This window comes from Ursus maritimus, unplaced genomic scaffold (assembly GCF_017311325.1).
Source record: "Ursus maritimus isolate PB19 unplaced genomic scaffold, ASM1731132v1 scaffold_14, whole genome shotgun sequence".
In the NCBI taxonomy this organism is placed as follows: Eukaryota; Metazoa; Chordata; class Mammalia; order Carnivora; family Ursidae; genus Ursus; species Ursus maritimus.
This window is the reverse complement of record NW_024423786.1, coordinates 51,118,210-51,134,147: the sequence shown is the minus strand read 5'-3', so window position 1 is coordinate 51,134,147 and position 15,938 is coordinate 51,118,210. Positions and strand designations below refer to the sequence as shown.

The 15,938-nt window shown below is 44.7% G+C and overlaps 1 protein-coding gene across 1 annotated transcript in view; it reads right to left on the bottom strand.

Moving 5' to 3' along the window:
* The window catches only part of LOC103676324 (mucin-16), a 92,802-nt gene that overhangs the window by 2,011 nt on the left and 74,853 nt on the right, over window positions 1-15,938 (bottom strand). Inside the window, 12 exon segments of the mRNA XM_040628278.1 lie at window positions 1,460-1,626; window positions 6,311-6,378; window positions 6,694-6,857; window positions 7,915-8,063; window positions 8,885-8,952; window positions 9,252-9,382; window positions 10,654-10,826; window positions 10,984-11,051; window positions 11,146-11,267; window positions 12,163-12,228; window positions 13,460-13,495; window positions 14,866-15,038. Coding sequence (XP_040484212.1) covers window positions 1,460-1,626; window positions 6,311-6,378; window positions 6,694-6,857; window positions 7,915-8,063; window positions 8,885-8,952; window positions 9,252-9,382; window positions 10,654-10,826; window positions 10,984-11,051; window positions 11,146-11,267; window positions 12,163-12,228; window positions 13,460-13,495; window positions 14,866-15,038 — 1,385 coding nt within the window.

Sequence of the window (15,938 nt, the reverse complement as noted above, 5' to 3'; positions counted from 1 at the left end):
CCAATGTATAAATTGTCAGCACTTATAGGGGCGCCTGGGTGGCACAGCGGTTAAAGCGTCTGCCTTCAGCTCAGGGCGTGATCCCGGCGTTATGGGATCGAGCCCCACATCAGGCTCCTCCGCTATGAGCCTGTTTCTTCCTTTCCTACTCCCCCTGCTTGTGTTCCCTCTCTCGCTGGCTGTCTCTATCTCTGTCGAATAAATAAATAAAATCTTTAAAAAAAATTGTCAGCACTTGTCAACCTTGCTTCATTCATATTTTCACTGAAATGTTGAAGCAAAATCATGATGTTCATACATTTTTCTCTAAAACATGAGGACACTTTGATACATGAGCCAAGGCTATTATCTCACTCCAGGAGTGTAATGAATTAAATCAAATTCATACCTCTGGGCAAGGAGGACTGAAATTGGGCTGGGTTATCTTATGATGGTTGGGGGGAGAATGGCAAGCCCAAGGGACAGTTCTAAATTTGTAATTCCCACTCAAATGTTCTCTTTTCTGCCCAGAAACACATTCACCCCTTCTCCTTTACCAAGCTGTTTTATACTCATTTTCCAGGATTCACCTACAATGTCATTTCTTCCAGGAAGTCTTCTCTGATGACCACTCCCAAGTATGAATTATATTTCACACCAAATAATTAATACTTTCCAATTGCCTATTCTTGTTATCACAACTGCAACATAAACCCCCAGCGTAGAGACACACACCCATCAGGCATGGGGGAGAGTTTCAGGTCACCCTACTGTACACCCTCTCCCTGGCCAACTCCTTACAGGTGTGCTTTCCAATATGGAGCAGCTACAAGTGGCTTCTTAAATTAAAAATAATTTTAATCAAATCAAATAAAAAATCTGGTACCTTGGTAACATTAAAAATCAGTAACTATAAAAGCCAGTCATAATGGCCAGACTTTAAGTACCCAATAGTCACATGTGGCTATGACACTGGACAGCACAGATATAGAACATCCCATCATGTGGAAAGTTCTACTGCATGGTGCTGATCCAGAGCAGAACTTGGCAAACTACAGCCTATGGGCCAAGTCAGGTCCATTTTTATACAGGTCCTCTTTTTATACAGCCTGTCGTGGGAGAAAAGAGGTCCATCCCCTATGCTTGTCAAGTCTGGTTCACATACAGCTCAGAGCTGGAGTCCCTCACTGACCACTGGCCATGTGACTTTCAGTACTTGGATGAGAAACAGAATTCCAGAGAGGGGAAGTGACCAGCCTGAGGTTACAGACCTATCTCTGAAAAGGCAAGAATCTCCAATATCCCACTGGGTGTCCCTTCTTCTCCCTCAATGGTGGATAAAGCCTGGGGGGTATGCCACCTCCTGTCAGCCTAAAGAAGTTTAAGGCTGACTCAACCCCAGATCTCCAGATTCCCAGGAAAGGCCCCACATGTGAAGGTTGGACCCCCCACTCCTGCCCCAATGACCAAGAAGCCTTACCATCCACAAGGACACTGTTTCTGTCCAGGGTAAAGTTCTGCAGCTGGGTACCATTTTTAGTTAGCCTCAGGAACTCCAAATAGATGGCAACTCTGTCCAGTCTCCGAGCCAATGGTGAAAAGGTACACAGGGAGTCCACCCCAGTGTGGTTGCTATGGGGGACAGACCTAGAAGGGCAAAAAGGATGAACAAGGGTATCTTGAATTCTACCCTGCTTCTAGGTCCTGTTCAAAAGAACTTTCGGCAATGATACAAACATCTGTATCTGCAATATCAAAATACAGTCATTATTAGCCCTTTTGTTGTTGAGCACTTAAAATATGCTAGCATGGGTGAGGAACTGAATGACTCATTTTATTTAATTTAATTAGTTTATAAGTAAAAAGCCATGGGGAGAACATTTTTGAAATGTTTTCAGTAAGGACATCCAAAAATCCATAAAATCATTGAGAACACTGGCAAGAATGGTCAAAATCAACTTTTTCAGTAGTCTAGAAATTAACCAAAGGCTTGCAACAATCTGAAGATCATTTAGTTAAGAAAAAAAAATGGCTGAATCTTAGTAAAGGAAACAAGATTTATGGCATTAGAACTTGCATTATTCCCATCCTGCTCTCATAATATCCACAGAAACTTTGAAAGCCACCAGTATGAGAACCATGGTAGCTGTGAAAACCAGCAGCCTAGCAGCCATAATCTATTTGGAATTCCCCCAAAAGACCCATTCCCATTGAATTTTCAATGGTTGACTGGTCTGCAGATTCCTTTAAAAAGCCCCATTTTCTGGGCTTGTCTTTATTTGACTCAGAGACTTTTCAGTGAGAAAAGCCTATTTCCAGAGCACTGCTAAAAACAATCAGTGATAGTTGTTTAACATGGCAGCTGCCTGAGGGAGCAATACCGGTTGGGGCAGGCAAGAGGTGAGCCAAAAACTTTTTTAAAAGTGGGTATGAGATGTCCCTGAGGGGTTTTGAAAAGCTCCAATGGGTTTGTGGGGGACATCTAGAAGGTCACAAGTGCGTGAGGTTGTGTGAATACTTGAAAAGGTCTTAATCTCACACCTCTAGCTAAAAGGTTTCAGATATTAATATCTGAAAAAAATTATCAGTGGAATAAAGCAAATTAATAGAATAAAGGACAAAAACACACAACCAAAAAAAGACACACCCAAAAAAAAGAATTTGAGAAAATACATCCTTCATGATTGAAAAAATAAAAAGCTCAACAAACTAGGAATAGAAAGAAAGTTGCTCAACCTGAAAAATAGAATCCACGATAAACCGACAGATAAAACCATACTCCGTGGTGAAAGACAAAATTTTTTTTCCTAAGACCACAGACAAGACAGTGTTGTCTTCCCTCATTTCATATCTTATTTACATTTTAATAAAACAATTAGGCAAGAAAAAGAAGAACAAGCATTCAGATTGGAAGGAAAGATGTAAAATTATCTCTATTTGCAGATGACATATTATTAAATATAGAAAATCCTAATACACACACACGAAACTAAAAACTATTAGTTCAGCATGAATGTAGGATATAAGACCAATATATAAAAATCAATCGTATTTATATACACTAGTAATTAACATTCTTAAAATGAAATTAATAAAATAATTCTATTTATAATAGCATCAAAGAAGAAAATACAAAACACTTAGGAATAAATTTAACAAAAGCATTGTGAGACTTGTATACTGAAAACTATAAAATATGTTGAAAGAAATTTTAAAATACCTAAATACATGGAAGAGCACTCCATGCTTGTGGACTGGGGATTTATTATTGTTAAAATACTCCCCAAATTGATCAACAGATTAAGTGCAACCCCTACCAAAATCCCAGATGTCTTTTATAGAAATTAACAAGCTGATTCTAAAATCCATATGGAGTTGCAAGGGACCTCAAATAGCAAACCAATATGGAGGAAGTACAGAACTAGAGAACTCTATTTCCCAATTCCAAAACTTACTACCAAGCACAGTAATAAAAACAGTGGCCATTAGTATAAGAATAAACATATAGTCAGCGGAATTGAACATAGGGTAAGGGAAGGAGAAATAAAATAAGATAAAAACAGGGAGGCAAACCGTAACAGACTCTTAACTATAGGGAACAAACTGAGGGTTGTTGGAGGGGAGGTGGGTGGGGGATAGGGTAATTGGGTGATGGGCATTAAGGAGGGCACTTGATGTAATGAGCACTGGGTGTTAGATGCAACTGATGAATCACTAAATACTACTTTTGAAACTAATAAGATACTATATGTTATCTAAATTTAATTTAAATAAAAAATTTATATGGAACTTGCATCCATGAACGAACTCATGCAATCACGGACAACTGATTTTCAACAAGGATGCCAAGATAATAGGGAAACAATGGTCTATTTAACAAATGGTACTGAGACTGTTAGATATCCACAAACAAAAGAATGAAGTTGGCCTCGGACCTCACAACATATACAAAAATTAACTCAAAATAAATCAAAGCCTACATGTAAGAGATAAAATTATAAAACGCTTAGAAAAAAACCAAGGTATAAGTCTTTGATTTGGATTAGGCAATGGTTTCTTAGATTTGGGACTAAAATCAGAAACAACCAAAGAAAAAATTGATAAATTGAGTCATCAAAATTAAAAATGATTGTTTCAAAGGGTAGTACCTAGAAGGTGAAAATGTAACAAATGGAAGAACATATTTGTGAATCATATATCTTATCAGGGTCTAGTATCCAGAACATACAAAGAATGATTATAACTCAATGATAAAAAAAAAAGGTAAAACAGGGAAAAGGACTTGAACAGACATTTCTCCAAAGAAGACAGAGAAATGAACAATAAACTCATTTATGGAACATAAGAAGTGGGAAGATCGGTAGGAGAAGAAAGGGAAGAAGAAAGGGGGGTAAACAGAAGGGGGAATGAACCATGACAGACTATGGACTATGAGAAACAAACTGAGGGCTTCAGAGGGGAGGGCGGTGGGGGAATGGGATAGGCTGGTGATGGGTAGTAAGGAGGGCACGTATTGCATGGTGCACTGGGTGTTATACGCAACTAATGAATCATCGAGCTTTACATCAGAAACCAGGGATGTACTGTATGGTGATTAACATCATAAAAAAAATATTTAAAAAATTAAAAAAATAAAGTCACTCAACTTCATCAATGTTACCCATTTCATAGGACTATTAAGGGGCAAAATTAAGAAAAATGCATGTATAGCACTTAATACAGTGCCTAGGATAGAAAAAGAAATCAACAAACGTTAATAACTACTATTGAAATCATACTGTTTTATAATCTGTTTTATATTCACTTAATAGATAATAAACATTTTTTGTGCCATTAAAGAAAAAAAGAAATGACCAATAAGTACATGAAAAAATGTTCAACATCAGTAATCGTTAGGAAAATGCAAATTGAAACCCCAGTGAGATACCACTTCACATCCACTGGGATGACGAGAGTAAAAAAAGGGTCATAACAATTGTTGGTGAGGGTCTGGATCGGTTGGGTCCCTGCTATATTGTTTGTGGGAATGGGAAACGGTAGAGCCTCTGTGGTACACAGTCCAGTAGTTCCTCAAAAGTTCACATGAAATTACCACGTGACCATACAGTATCAGCCCTGTGCATACGCCCAAGAGAACTGAAAACACAAACTGATGCAGAAACTTCCACAAGAATGATCATAGCAGCATTATTCGTAATAGGCAAAAAGTAGAGATAACCCAAGGTCCATCAATGAATGGATGGAGAAACGCGAAGTGGTATAGCCCCCCTTGTGGTTTGCTACCATAAGAGACTCTTAACTCTAGGAAATAAACTGAGGGTTGCTGGAGGAGAGGTGAGTGGGGGGATGGGGTCACTGGGCGATGGGCATCAAGGAGGACACTTGACGTAATGAGCACTGGGTGCTATATGCAACTGATGAATCACTAAATTCTACCCCTGAAACTAATAATACAGTATATGTTACTTAAATTGAATTTAAATAAAAGTTTTTGAAAAAGTGGTGAACTATAGGACAGAAGAGTATTTAGTTATAAAAAAAAAGGAATGAAGTATCTATATGGGCTACGACATGGATGAATCTTGAAAACATTATGCTCAGGGAAAGAAGTCAATCGCAAAAGACCACATAGCATATGAGTCCATTTGTATGGAATGTTCAGAACAGGCAAGTCCAGAGAGACAGAAAGTAGATTATTGTTTGCTAGGGGATGGGGATAAAGGGAAGAATAGGAAGCAACTGCTAATGGAGACAGGATTTTTTTTAAATCTATTTTTAAAAATATTTATTTTATTAAAATATTTAAAAAATATTAAAAAAATTTTTTTAAAAAATATTCCATATTAGATAGTGGGATGGTTGTACCACTCGGTAAATATGCCACTAAACTGTACACTTCAAAGGGGTACATTTTCTATGTGAATCATATCTCAGTAGATGTATAAACAGTGTGGATTGTCTCACTGATCAGTGCCCACACTCCTGAGCAGCACAGATAGACCGCTGGATTCTAAGTCATGTGGCTAGCCACCCCGTCTTCTATGGATCCTGACTTCAACAGCTAACTTCTCGAGGCATGGATGCTACACTCCATATTCCGTGGCCCCGACACCAGGCACCTCCATGTCTGCGGAGGCCTACCCTGGCTCTCTCAAATTTCTAAGTCAGTTCAGCTCACTGGTTTAGGAACAAGTTGGGTTTTAGGTAAGAGTTCTATACTCCCAGGGCTATCTTCCATAAGAGCTAGAAACGGGGACCATGACATGGGGACGCTTTTACTGAAAGGACAGCAAGAGTCTCCAGAGTGATTCGGTCCTGAGCTGGAACTCACCTGAATGCTAAAACTTGACAGCCAGAGAAAAAGCTCTTGATGCTGCTGTTTCGGAAGAGGTGGTTGAGCTGAAAGACAGGGCGATGTTCCCTTGATCCTCATCCCGGGCCCAGTGGCATCAGAGAATTTTTAGCCACTGAGCACAGTTCCCCATCTATTTTTCTTATCTCAACAAACATTAGCCCAGATATTTGTACCAAAGGACATCCCATTCCAGGGTATGACCCTGGACTAGCTACTGCAACTCTCTGGGCCTGTTTCTTAATTTGTAAATGGGCACAAGAAACTGTCTTCATGAATTGTTATGAAAAATCACCCTCTGCCCAGTGTCCATAGGTCGGTCTCTACATGGGGACAGAGTGGACACACAACCCCATTCTCACCGCGTTCTCAATACTTCTCTTGTTCCGCTGGTGTTTGGTGGTGCCTGGCTGGGCTATGTCCTGGGAATAGAGTAGGTTGGTGACAGTGAAATTCAGCTGGAAGTGCTCGGGGCTGGGACTGCTGGTTGGTTTCTCTGTTGGTAGATAAGCCGATGGCTCCACTTCTACAATAAAAAGAAGATATTAAAGTCCCAATCAGGTGAAGATTTTAGCGAAGAAGTCATTTCAGCTAGTCTACTTGTTCCTGGCAACGTGACCGGAGCCAGATTTTTAAAGGTGTGTTACAGGAGACCCTCTTTCCACCCGGCCACTATCCATCCAACTCTCCCCAAGCACTGTGAGAGCTCCCTAGTATGTGGGGAAGAGGAAACTTGGCCCGACTGGGGCACAGAAGGCAAGTGCAGGTCCTGATCACCTCGGGGGACCCCGTCATACACCTTTGCTGACCTAGGTTCCTAATGAGTCTTGCTGCCTCTGGTCTTCTCTCCCTCTCACTCCTCTCTCTATACAACACCCAGAGGGTGAGCTTTCTAAAGCAGAACTCTGTGTCGTGCTCCTCTGTAAACCATTCCGGTGCCCAAGAAAGTCCCTCTCTGCATCTATAGATTACCTGCAACTTCTCCCATGTCAAAGTGTTTGCTCCAGCCACACCAAACACCTTCTAGCCTCCCCAGGTATTCTGTCTTTCAGGTTATAAACACATGTAGCTCAACTCCCTATCTCTTCCCACTGGCTAGGTCATGTTCGCCATCACATCTCAGTTTGTTTATCATTTCCTCCGAAAACTTCCCAGTTGGGTTGTGTGTATCCCTCCTTGGGGTTCCCATAAGCTCTTGAAATTCCCTGATTATAGCGGTTATCACAGTGCATCACCAGTACCTATTTACTTTCATGACATATTTGTTGAATGAATGAATGAGTCCTTCAATCAATCAATGCATGACTCATAGCCAGAAGACCTAAGAGGGCAACTCAGGATACTCTACGTTTTGCGTTGGAAAGATTTATGTGTAAAAATAACCATTCCCTTGGGTGCAATTGCTACATGTTTTCTTCCTACCTCCTGTTGGCTGATCCACGGCCATGGGTTGTCAACATGGGCCTCCGGAAAGCCCCCCTTTCCCCTCCAGAACTTCCATCCATTCCACTGCTACTGAGAAGCCCCATCCTTCCTCATTGCCCCATCTCTTCAAGCCATGAAACCAGCCCCCTGTCTTGCACCTGTCACATGCAGGTCTGCCAGCTGATAGGTGGCGCCTAGCCAGTGGGATGAGATATTCAGGGTCTTGTCCAGAAAGACTTTCTTCACCACACTGGGGTCCACATTGGAAGAGAACAGTGCCTTGACGGTGACCAACATGGAGCCCAACCTAGGGACAGAGACCATGGAACTCAGCCATCACTCAACACCAGCAGTGTCTCCCGAGTTCCTGTTTTATAGACCTCAAGACCTAGAGACAAGGAGCGAGAGATTATCTCCCAGGCTAGAGAAGAGACACTGACCAAAAACACCAGGTTTCCAGGAGTTGGGAATAGAACAAATAACTATAAAGATGATGAACATCTACTGAGCATCTCCAGGGAGTGACTGACACGTTCCCTCACATCACTCTGATAGACGGTATTATAATTATCCCCCTCTTAAAGACAAAGGAACTGAAGTTTGGAAACATTCAAAGGCGGCACTGTGTCCCATGATCCTCCTGTTCCCCAGTGTAGATGTCGCAGTTCTTCCAGCCATTCCTCCCAGACCTGGGTTCAAACCCAATTTGGGCAATTCTTGAGCTGTTCACTTCACTTCTCTGAACCTCAGCTTCCCCTTCTGAACAACGGGGATGATCACAGTAGTATCCATCTCAGGGGGGCTGCATGAGAATCCCGTGAGATGACCATGCATGAAAGTGCTCAGCAGGGGTGTGGCCATGGGAAATGTTATTACTGGGCTGATCTTTGTTGAAAGTATCCAGAAGAGGAGAAGGTGGTGGAGGCTAGTGTTGGTGGCCCCGTGAGGTTAATTCTTTTCCTGCCCTCCCCCTTGAAGACCTATGGAAGGAGATGGTAGGAATAGCTGGCAGGGACATGGGGGAGCATGGGTACCATGTCAGTGACTTTCAGCTCAATGACTGTGCCAGGACGGAAGCTCAGAGCCACAAGCTACCAGCTCGGCCAGCTTCCAGCCTCCCCAACTTACGTTAAGTTGGTGACCAGGCAGGAGCGGAATATGTCTTGTAGTTGGCTGCCTCTGTAAAGTTTGGTGACCTGGAACAAAGGGTGACAGTGGGTGAGATGGAGGCCTCCTGGGGCCTTGGAGCAAAGGAGTTCTGAGTTCAAATCCTGGCTGTGTGATCTTAGGCACACCACTTCCCTTTCTGAGCCTCAGTTTGCCCATCTGGAAAAGGCAGGAGGCAGCCGAGGCACCACCTTTGGAAACTGAGAGAACTCAGAACACATAGGTAAAGTGCAGAGTTGAAATAATTACTTAATAGATGTGAATCAGACAGAGGAATGAGGGGGGAACCCAGGGCAAGGAGAGATAGGACGGGTGAGAGAGACGCTACCTTGTCCTGAATGTCCCCCCACAGGGCTGTGTACTCCAAGGATGCGGGGTCTGGGTTGCTCAGGTTCCAGTTGATGATGCGGAAATTGAGCTGATACTCCCTCTGGGTAGATAAACTCTGGGGTGCATAGCCTGGAGCCAATGAGAGGAAGAGAAGACAGCTGGAGAGGCTTACCATTTAGCGCAGAGAGAAGCATGGTGCCTACTGTCACCATCAGCCAAACTCAGGCCCACATGCTAGGGGCTTCCAAATGGAAAGTCACCCCACGGAGGGTGAAAACTGAAATTTTACAGGGATTCTCCCGGGGTGAGCTTTTCTGCTTGTGCTTATGTAGTCCCCACTTGCTGGCATGTTCTTCAATCCTCTGCTTTTCCTGGAAAACTCCTACTCATGTTTCAGAACCCCAATGAAATGGAACCCCAGGAGAGTAGGGATCCATCTGTCTTGTTCTTGCCATGTCCCAGGGCCTAGTACAGTGCTGGGTACATGATATACTCTTCTAGCCCTCCCTGAATTGTCTTTCCTCTGTGCTTCCACGGCACCTTGTGAATAACGGTGTCTCTGCCTTTTCTGTGTGTTCCTAAGTAATATTCGGTTCTCTTGGTTGTAAGATTTTCAGGGAGAGAACCTGTATGTTCTATCTCTGTACCCAGCACGTGGCTTGGGACAGAATGGTAATGTCTATGTGTTTGTTGAATGAGCGAATGTGAACTGCAGGGGATCCTCAAATATGGGGCTGAAATACGCATCTCCCATGTGTTCACTCATTTACTCATTCACTGGGTGTGACGACGTACTGACCCATAAAGAACCGAGGCTGTAGTGGCACGTTACAAGACCTTAATTTCGTAGAGTTGGATAATTAAAGAATTGTGGCGAAGTATGCTTAGTTGGTCTGGTGCCCATCTAGGAACCAGTGGCCATGTAGAGCGGGGTTTCTCATCCCTGGAACTACTGATATTTGGGGCTATGTAAATCTTGGTGGTGAGGATCTCCTGTTCGTTGGAGGTCATTAGCAACCTCCCTGGCCTCTAGCCACTAGATGCCAGTAGCACTCTTCCCCAGTTGTGGCAACCAAAATGTCTCCAGTCATTGTCAATGTCTCCTGAGGGGCAGAATCTAGGGGCAGAACTGCCTCTAGATTAGAATCACTGACATAGAGGGGCCTCACATAGAAGAACTCCTGTCCCAAGAGATTCCATGAGTCAGACTTTTGGGGTTCAAATTAAAATTCATTGTATTAATTTGTCAAAGAATTTCATGCTATTTATCTGAAATAACAGGAAAGACTCTCTCCATGGAGAGTTTGGGGAGGGTGTCTCCTAATCAGAATGTGGGCTGACTTGTTAAAGAGGAAATAAAGTAGAATGGGGACCAATAAGGATTGCTGTAAATCACTCACCATTGACAAAGAGGCTGTCACTGACCAGGGTATAGAAGCCCATCTGGGTGACACCATGGGTCAGTTGGTTCAGCTCCCAGTAGAGCTGCTCTCTGTCCAGCCCATGGCCCATGGAATCATGGCGGTAGGTGCAGATGGCATCAACATGGGTGGCTGCCCCGTCGTTCTCAGGTCTGGGGAGAGAGGGATGTGGGGACTCCAAAGAGAGGTCCTGAAACCTCACTATGGGGTCCACAAGGAGAGAGGAGCAAATGGGAGGTCAGTGGGAAGACTGGAAGGGTTGGTCACCAAAATGGTCACTACTGACAAATGCTCAGGAAAAAGTCCTACCTGAGGGAGATTAGTCTGCAACCTGAGTAGAAGGGGCCCAGACTGCTCTTCTGGAATAAGGATCCAAGCTGGGGAAGGAGGAGGAGGATGAACAAGAGAGACAAGGGTGGGGGAAGAGTGGGGGATTTATCTCACTAGGAGCTGCTGGGAGCAGGGTCTCACCAGGCGCTGCAGGGTCCTCTTGGTGGAGTTGAACATAGCTGAGCCATTGCTCATGTCCATTGAATACTGGAGGTTGGAGATGGTGAAGTTGAGTGTGAACGGCTTCAGATTATGTCCCATAGCTATGAGAAGAGACGGGAGAGATGGCTGCTACTGAGAGTTGGCATGAGACCTGCATTCATTATACTCTGTCATCTTCTCTTCCAGTGGCACCACCACCCACCATTTGGTCGCCCAAGTCAAAACCAGCATGTCACTCATCTCTTCCTCCCTCCCTTCCAAGTAACCCCAAGTCCACTTGCAGAACGGTCCTCACATACATCCTCTCTATCCTGTTCCAGCTCAAGCCTTATCTTGTCTCACTTGGACCAACACCCCTGCAGGCTTACAGGATGTCCTCTCTAAAGAATGTTCTCTACACTGAACACTCGAAGAAATTCTTAAGTGAAAATCTCAGTATATTCACCACTAGCCATGGCTTCCTTTGGCCTTCAGTGTCAAGTTCAAGCTTCTCGACCTGGCACTCAAGGTCCTTCCCAACATGATTCTTGCCAACCTTTCAGCTTCACTTACCCGTCTACTCCAGGTTACGCTTTGTGTTTTATGCAAACCAAATCCTCTCAATTATCTCCATACACTATGCTGTTTCTGGCCACTCAGCCTTTGCTCATTGAATCTCGTATACCAGGAAAACTCTTCATTCCCTATTTTCCTGGATGACCCCTTCTCATTCTTAAAGACTCAGTTTGGGTGAAACTTTCTCCAGAAAGCCCTTCCCTTCAAAATTATACTAGGTGCCTCTCCCCAAAATATCTCACATTGTGTTATAATGGTCTGCTGATCTTGCAAGACTGGGGGCTCCGTGAGGGTATGCGTTAGATTGTATGTGTTAGAGGGTATGCAACAGTATAATCTTTGCGACTGACATGACCTCCTAAACCAGAATTTTATAGCTGACTGGTAGAGGCGTGGGACTGGAGAGCTTTTCTTGGGAAGGAAAAAGAATCTCCCAGATACCTGTGGTGGCTTCTGGTTGCACAGGTGTTGATGAACGAGGCAGGAATGTGGTGGGTGCCTCAGGAGCTGTGGAAAGGGCAGTCATCAGGAAGGAATAGAGTCCCCACGGAGTGGGAGAAACTCTCCAAAGCTTGCCTGGGCTCCAGCAGGGGTTGTCCCAGGACAAACATTCACAGGTGTGCCATAAATGAGAGTAAGGGAAAGAGGAATTGTGTGAACAGAGGGGTGAGTGAGCCCATGAGTGAAATAAACCCAAGAAAGTAAGGGTAGGTGAACAAGAGAGAGACTAAGCAAAGAGAACAGGGAGATGAATGGGAAGAAAAGTGGACAGACAGATGGGATACCTCGAAGGACAGAGGAAGAATGAACAAATGAAGGGTCAAAGAGAAAGCAAGAATAAACACAGGAAGAAAAGTTGGAGATATGGAAGGAAGGACAAAAGGAGGAAAAGACAAGCAAGTGAATAGGCAGAGGATGGATGGATGGATGGATGGATGAAAGGAAGGATAGAAGAATGGATGAAGGGTAGAATGAATGAAGGATGGAGATGGAGGGAAAAGGAAGAAAGCATGGATGGAGGGATGAATGGATGGAAGGAAGAAAATAATGAAAGATGGATGGATGGAAGGATGGACAAAGGAGAGAAGGAATGAAGGATGGATGGAGGGAAGGAGAGATGGAAAGATGGATGGATGAATGGGTGGATGGGTGGATGAAAGAAAAGAGGGAGGAGAAAAGAAGGATGGATGGATGAATGGAAGGAAGGAAGAATGGATGAATGCATGGATGGACAAAGGGAAAGAAGGAAGAAAGGATGGGTGGAGGGAAGGAAGGAAGAATGGAAAAGACTGAGAGAAAACTCAGAGAATGGAAGAATGGATGGATTAAAAGATAGATGAAGGGACCATTGGACAACTGAACAGGCAAATTTGGCCAAACCACTGAGTGGCCACCGCAGTCTGCAGCTTGACATTGAGGCCCCTTCTGTGGCTCTTGTAGGGGAGATCTTGTTTTCAGGAGGCACGGACTCATCGTCTGACCTCAACCTGTATCCCTGTAGGAAATGCTTGTTCAATTTCTTCCTCCAACCCAGAAGGGTGTGGAAAGTTTAGAAAGCCAATGCCATGCCTGCAGGCCCAGAAGAGACCAAGGACTCGGCATTCTTCTTCCCACTGACACCCAGCCCCACTCAGGAGAGCAGGCTGAGTTTGGGGCAAGCTTCCTTTATTAGTGAGGAGAAAAGTTTGGCTCAAGGCCCACAGAGGCTGATACGGGTACTGGATGCAAAGATACGTACTTGGAGGAGGCTCATCTGGACCACGTTCATTATAACCTGGAAACAAAAATGTCACACATGAGGGGAGATGACAGAACAATCCCAGATATTCCATGCCTTTGTCCATGTGGGGCTCCTGCGGGATGCCTTTCTCTGCGTGTACCAGGTAAGCATCCATGCATCTTCTAAGATCAGACTCAAATGTCATCTCCACCATTAAGGTTTTCCTGATCTTCCAGGTAGAGCTGACCCTTCCCTATCCACCTCTTCAGCCTGCCCCCAAGAGACTCTCATCACATTTATATTCACATATTTATTCTGCCACATATCTATCCATCCTACCACCTGCCCTTCCACCCTCCCTCCAATATTTCTCTCCATCCCACAAATATTTATGGAGAACCTACTGTGTGCCAAGTTCTATTACATTTGGGGAATATAGCCCTGAAAAAAATGTCTCTGCCCCTTTGGAGCTTACATTAGGACAGGTAGCCCAAGTAGCCTGTCTGTGTTCCTGGTGCCAGGCATGAGGTCTGGTTTATAGAAGATGCTGGTGACTGCTGACTGAGTGAACAAAATGAAGCATATTTTTCAGGGGGAAGTAGCCTAAGCTGGCCCCTGTAATGGCCAAGGTGAAGGGAACAGATGTGAACTCAGAACACCAAGACCCAGACAGACCACAAACCTACTATTGGCATGGGAAGGTCCCCTACCTTCTCTGTACATCTCCCTCTCTGCTCAAATGGGAGTCATAAAGGACCAGGATGTCTCCTTGCCCACCTGACGTGGCAATGGTGATAAGAAAGTGTGAGTTGCCAAATGCCATTCCCAAGATGGGGACAGAGAGGAGAGAAGCTGAGTTATTCCAATAAACCTCACCATGTTCCATGCTCTGCCTCTTAGAACCCCAGAGGAGGGTCACCCTCTTAAACACGGTCCCTTCCTGGCTTCTAGGCTGATGCCCAGCATGTCCAAAGCTTGGACCCCCCCAGATGTTTAGAGTGGCTGCCTAACTTCCTGGCATTGGGGCCCCAGCCAGAAGAGAAGCCCATCCCTGGTCTAGGGCGAGAAGCTGGGAGGGGAGATACATGTGGGATTTTCTGTCCCCACGTCTCTCCTGGAATGACCCTTCTAGGAGTTAAAGGCATAGGGTGGGGCATAGCATTGGATGCCGACTGCTAGGGCTCATGCCTGGCTCCACCCTTCTCTGGCTCCACCCATGGGGCAAATTCCTTAACCTTTCAGAGCCTCTAATTCTTCATCTGTAAAACAGGTGTGATCAGGGACAGGCTTACAGAGTGACTGTCGGAGGGTGGGGGTCAGTATGGTGTTGCGAGTCACACCTTAGTTTGTTGTAAGGTTTCCCCTAGAGACCTGACCTGTGGGATGGGGGGTGGAAGCAGTGAGGCGGGCTGAGAACCGCTCACCATTGAGGTAGAGGCTGTCCTTGTCCAGAGAATAGGGACCCAGTCGGGTGATGCCGCGGGTCTGCCGGCTCAGCTCATGGAACACCTGCTTGGCAGGCAGACCCGGGCTGCTGGGGGGCTGCCGGTAGGTGCAGAGGATGTCCACCCTTGTTTTGGCGCCATTCTTCACAGACCTGAGGATGGAGAGATTAATGTTTAGGGACTGCAGCCCATGTGGCACCTTGCCACCTGTGGTCACTGCACACCTCACATGCTGTGTTCCAGCCTTGTTGAACCATTCACAGGTTCTCCGCCTGGACACACTCTCTCACCCCAGGATCTTTGCACATGCAGCGACCTCTGTCTGCAGGTCTCTCCCCTTCTCTCCTTACTCTCCAGTAATTTCCAGGTCATCCTCCAGATCTCAACTTAGACACCTCCTCCTTCTCAAGAACTGGCTGAGTCAGGAGAGGGTCCTGGCTGCCACAGGACCTCATGCTTTCCCCATCAGAGCCCTGATGGCCCTCGGTGTGAACATATATTATTTGTTCCTGTTCCCTCCAGACAGTGGCCTCCATGAGGTCAAGGAATGGGGCAGTTTAGCTCACTGTTGTCCTGAACTCCTAGCACCTCACACGTTGCCTGCTCCATGTAAAAACCAAAGTCCTGATGAATGGATAAACAAAATATGATACATCCATACAATGGAATATGATTCCGCTTTAAAGGTGAGGGAAATCCTGACACCTGCCACAACGTCGATGGACCTTGAGGACGTTATGACCAGTGAAATAAGACAGACACACAAAGACAAATACCATATGATTTCACTTGTATGAGGTACCCAGAGTGGTCAAATTTATGGAGATGGAAAGCAGAATGGCGGTTGCTAACATCTGGGGGTAGAGGGAAGCAGGGAGCTGTTGTTTAATGGGTATAGAGTTTCAGTTTTTCAGGTTCTGGAGATTGTTTGTACAATAATAATACGAATATACTTAACATTACTGGACCAGACACTTAAAAATGGTTCAGATGGTAAATTTTCTATTATGTGTATTTTACCACAGTTAAAAAAAAATCAATCCCCACCAAGA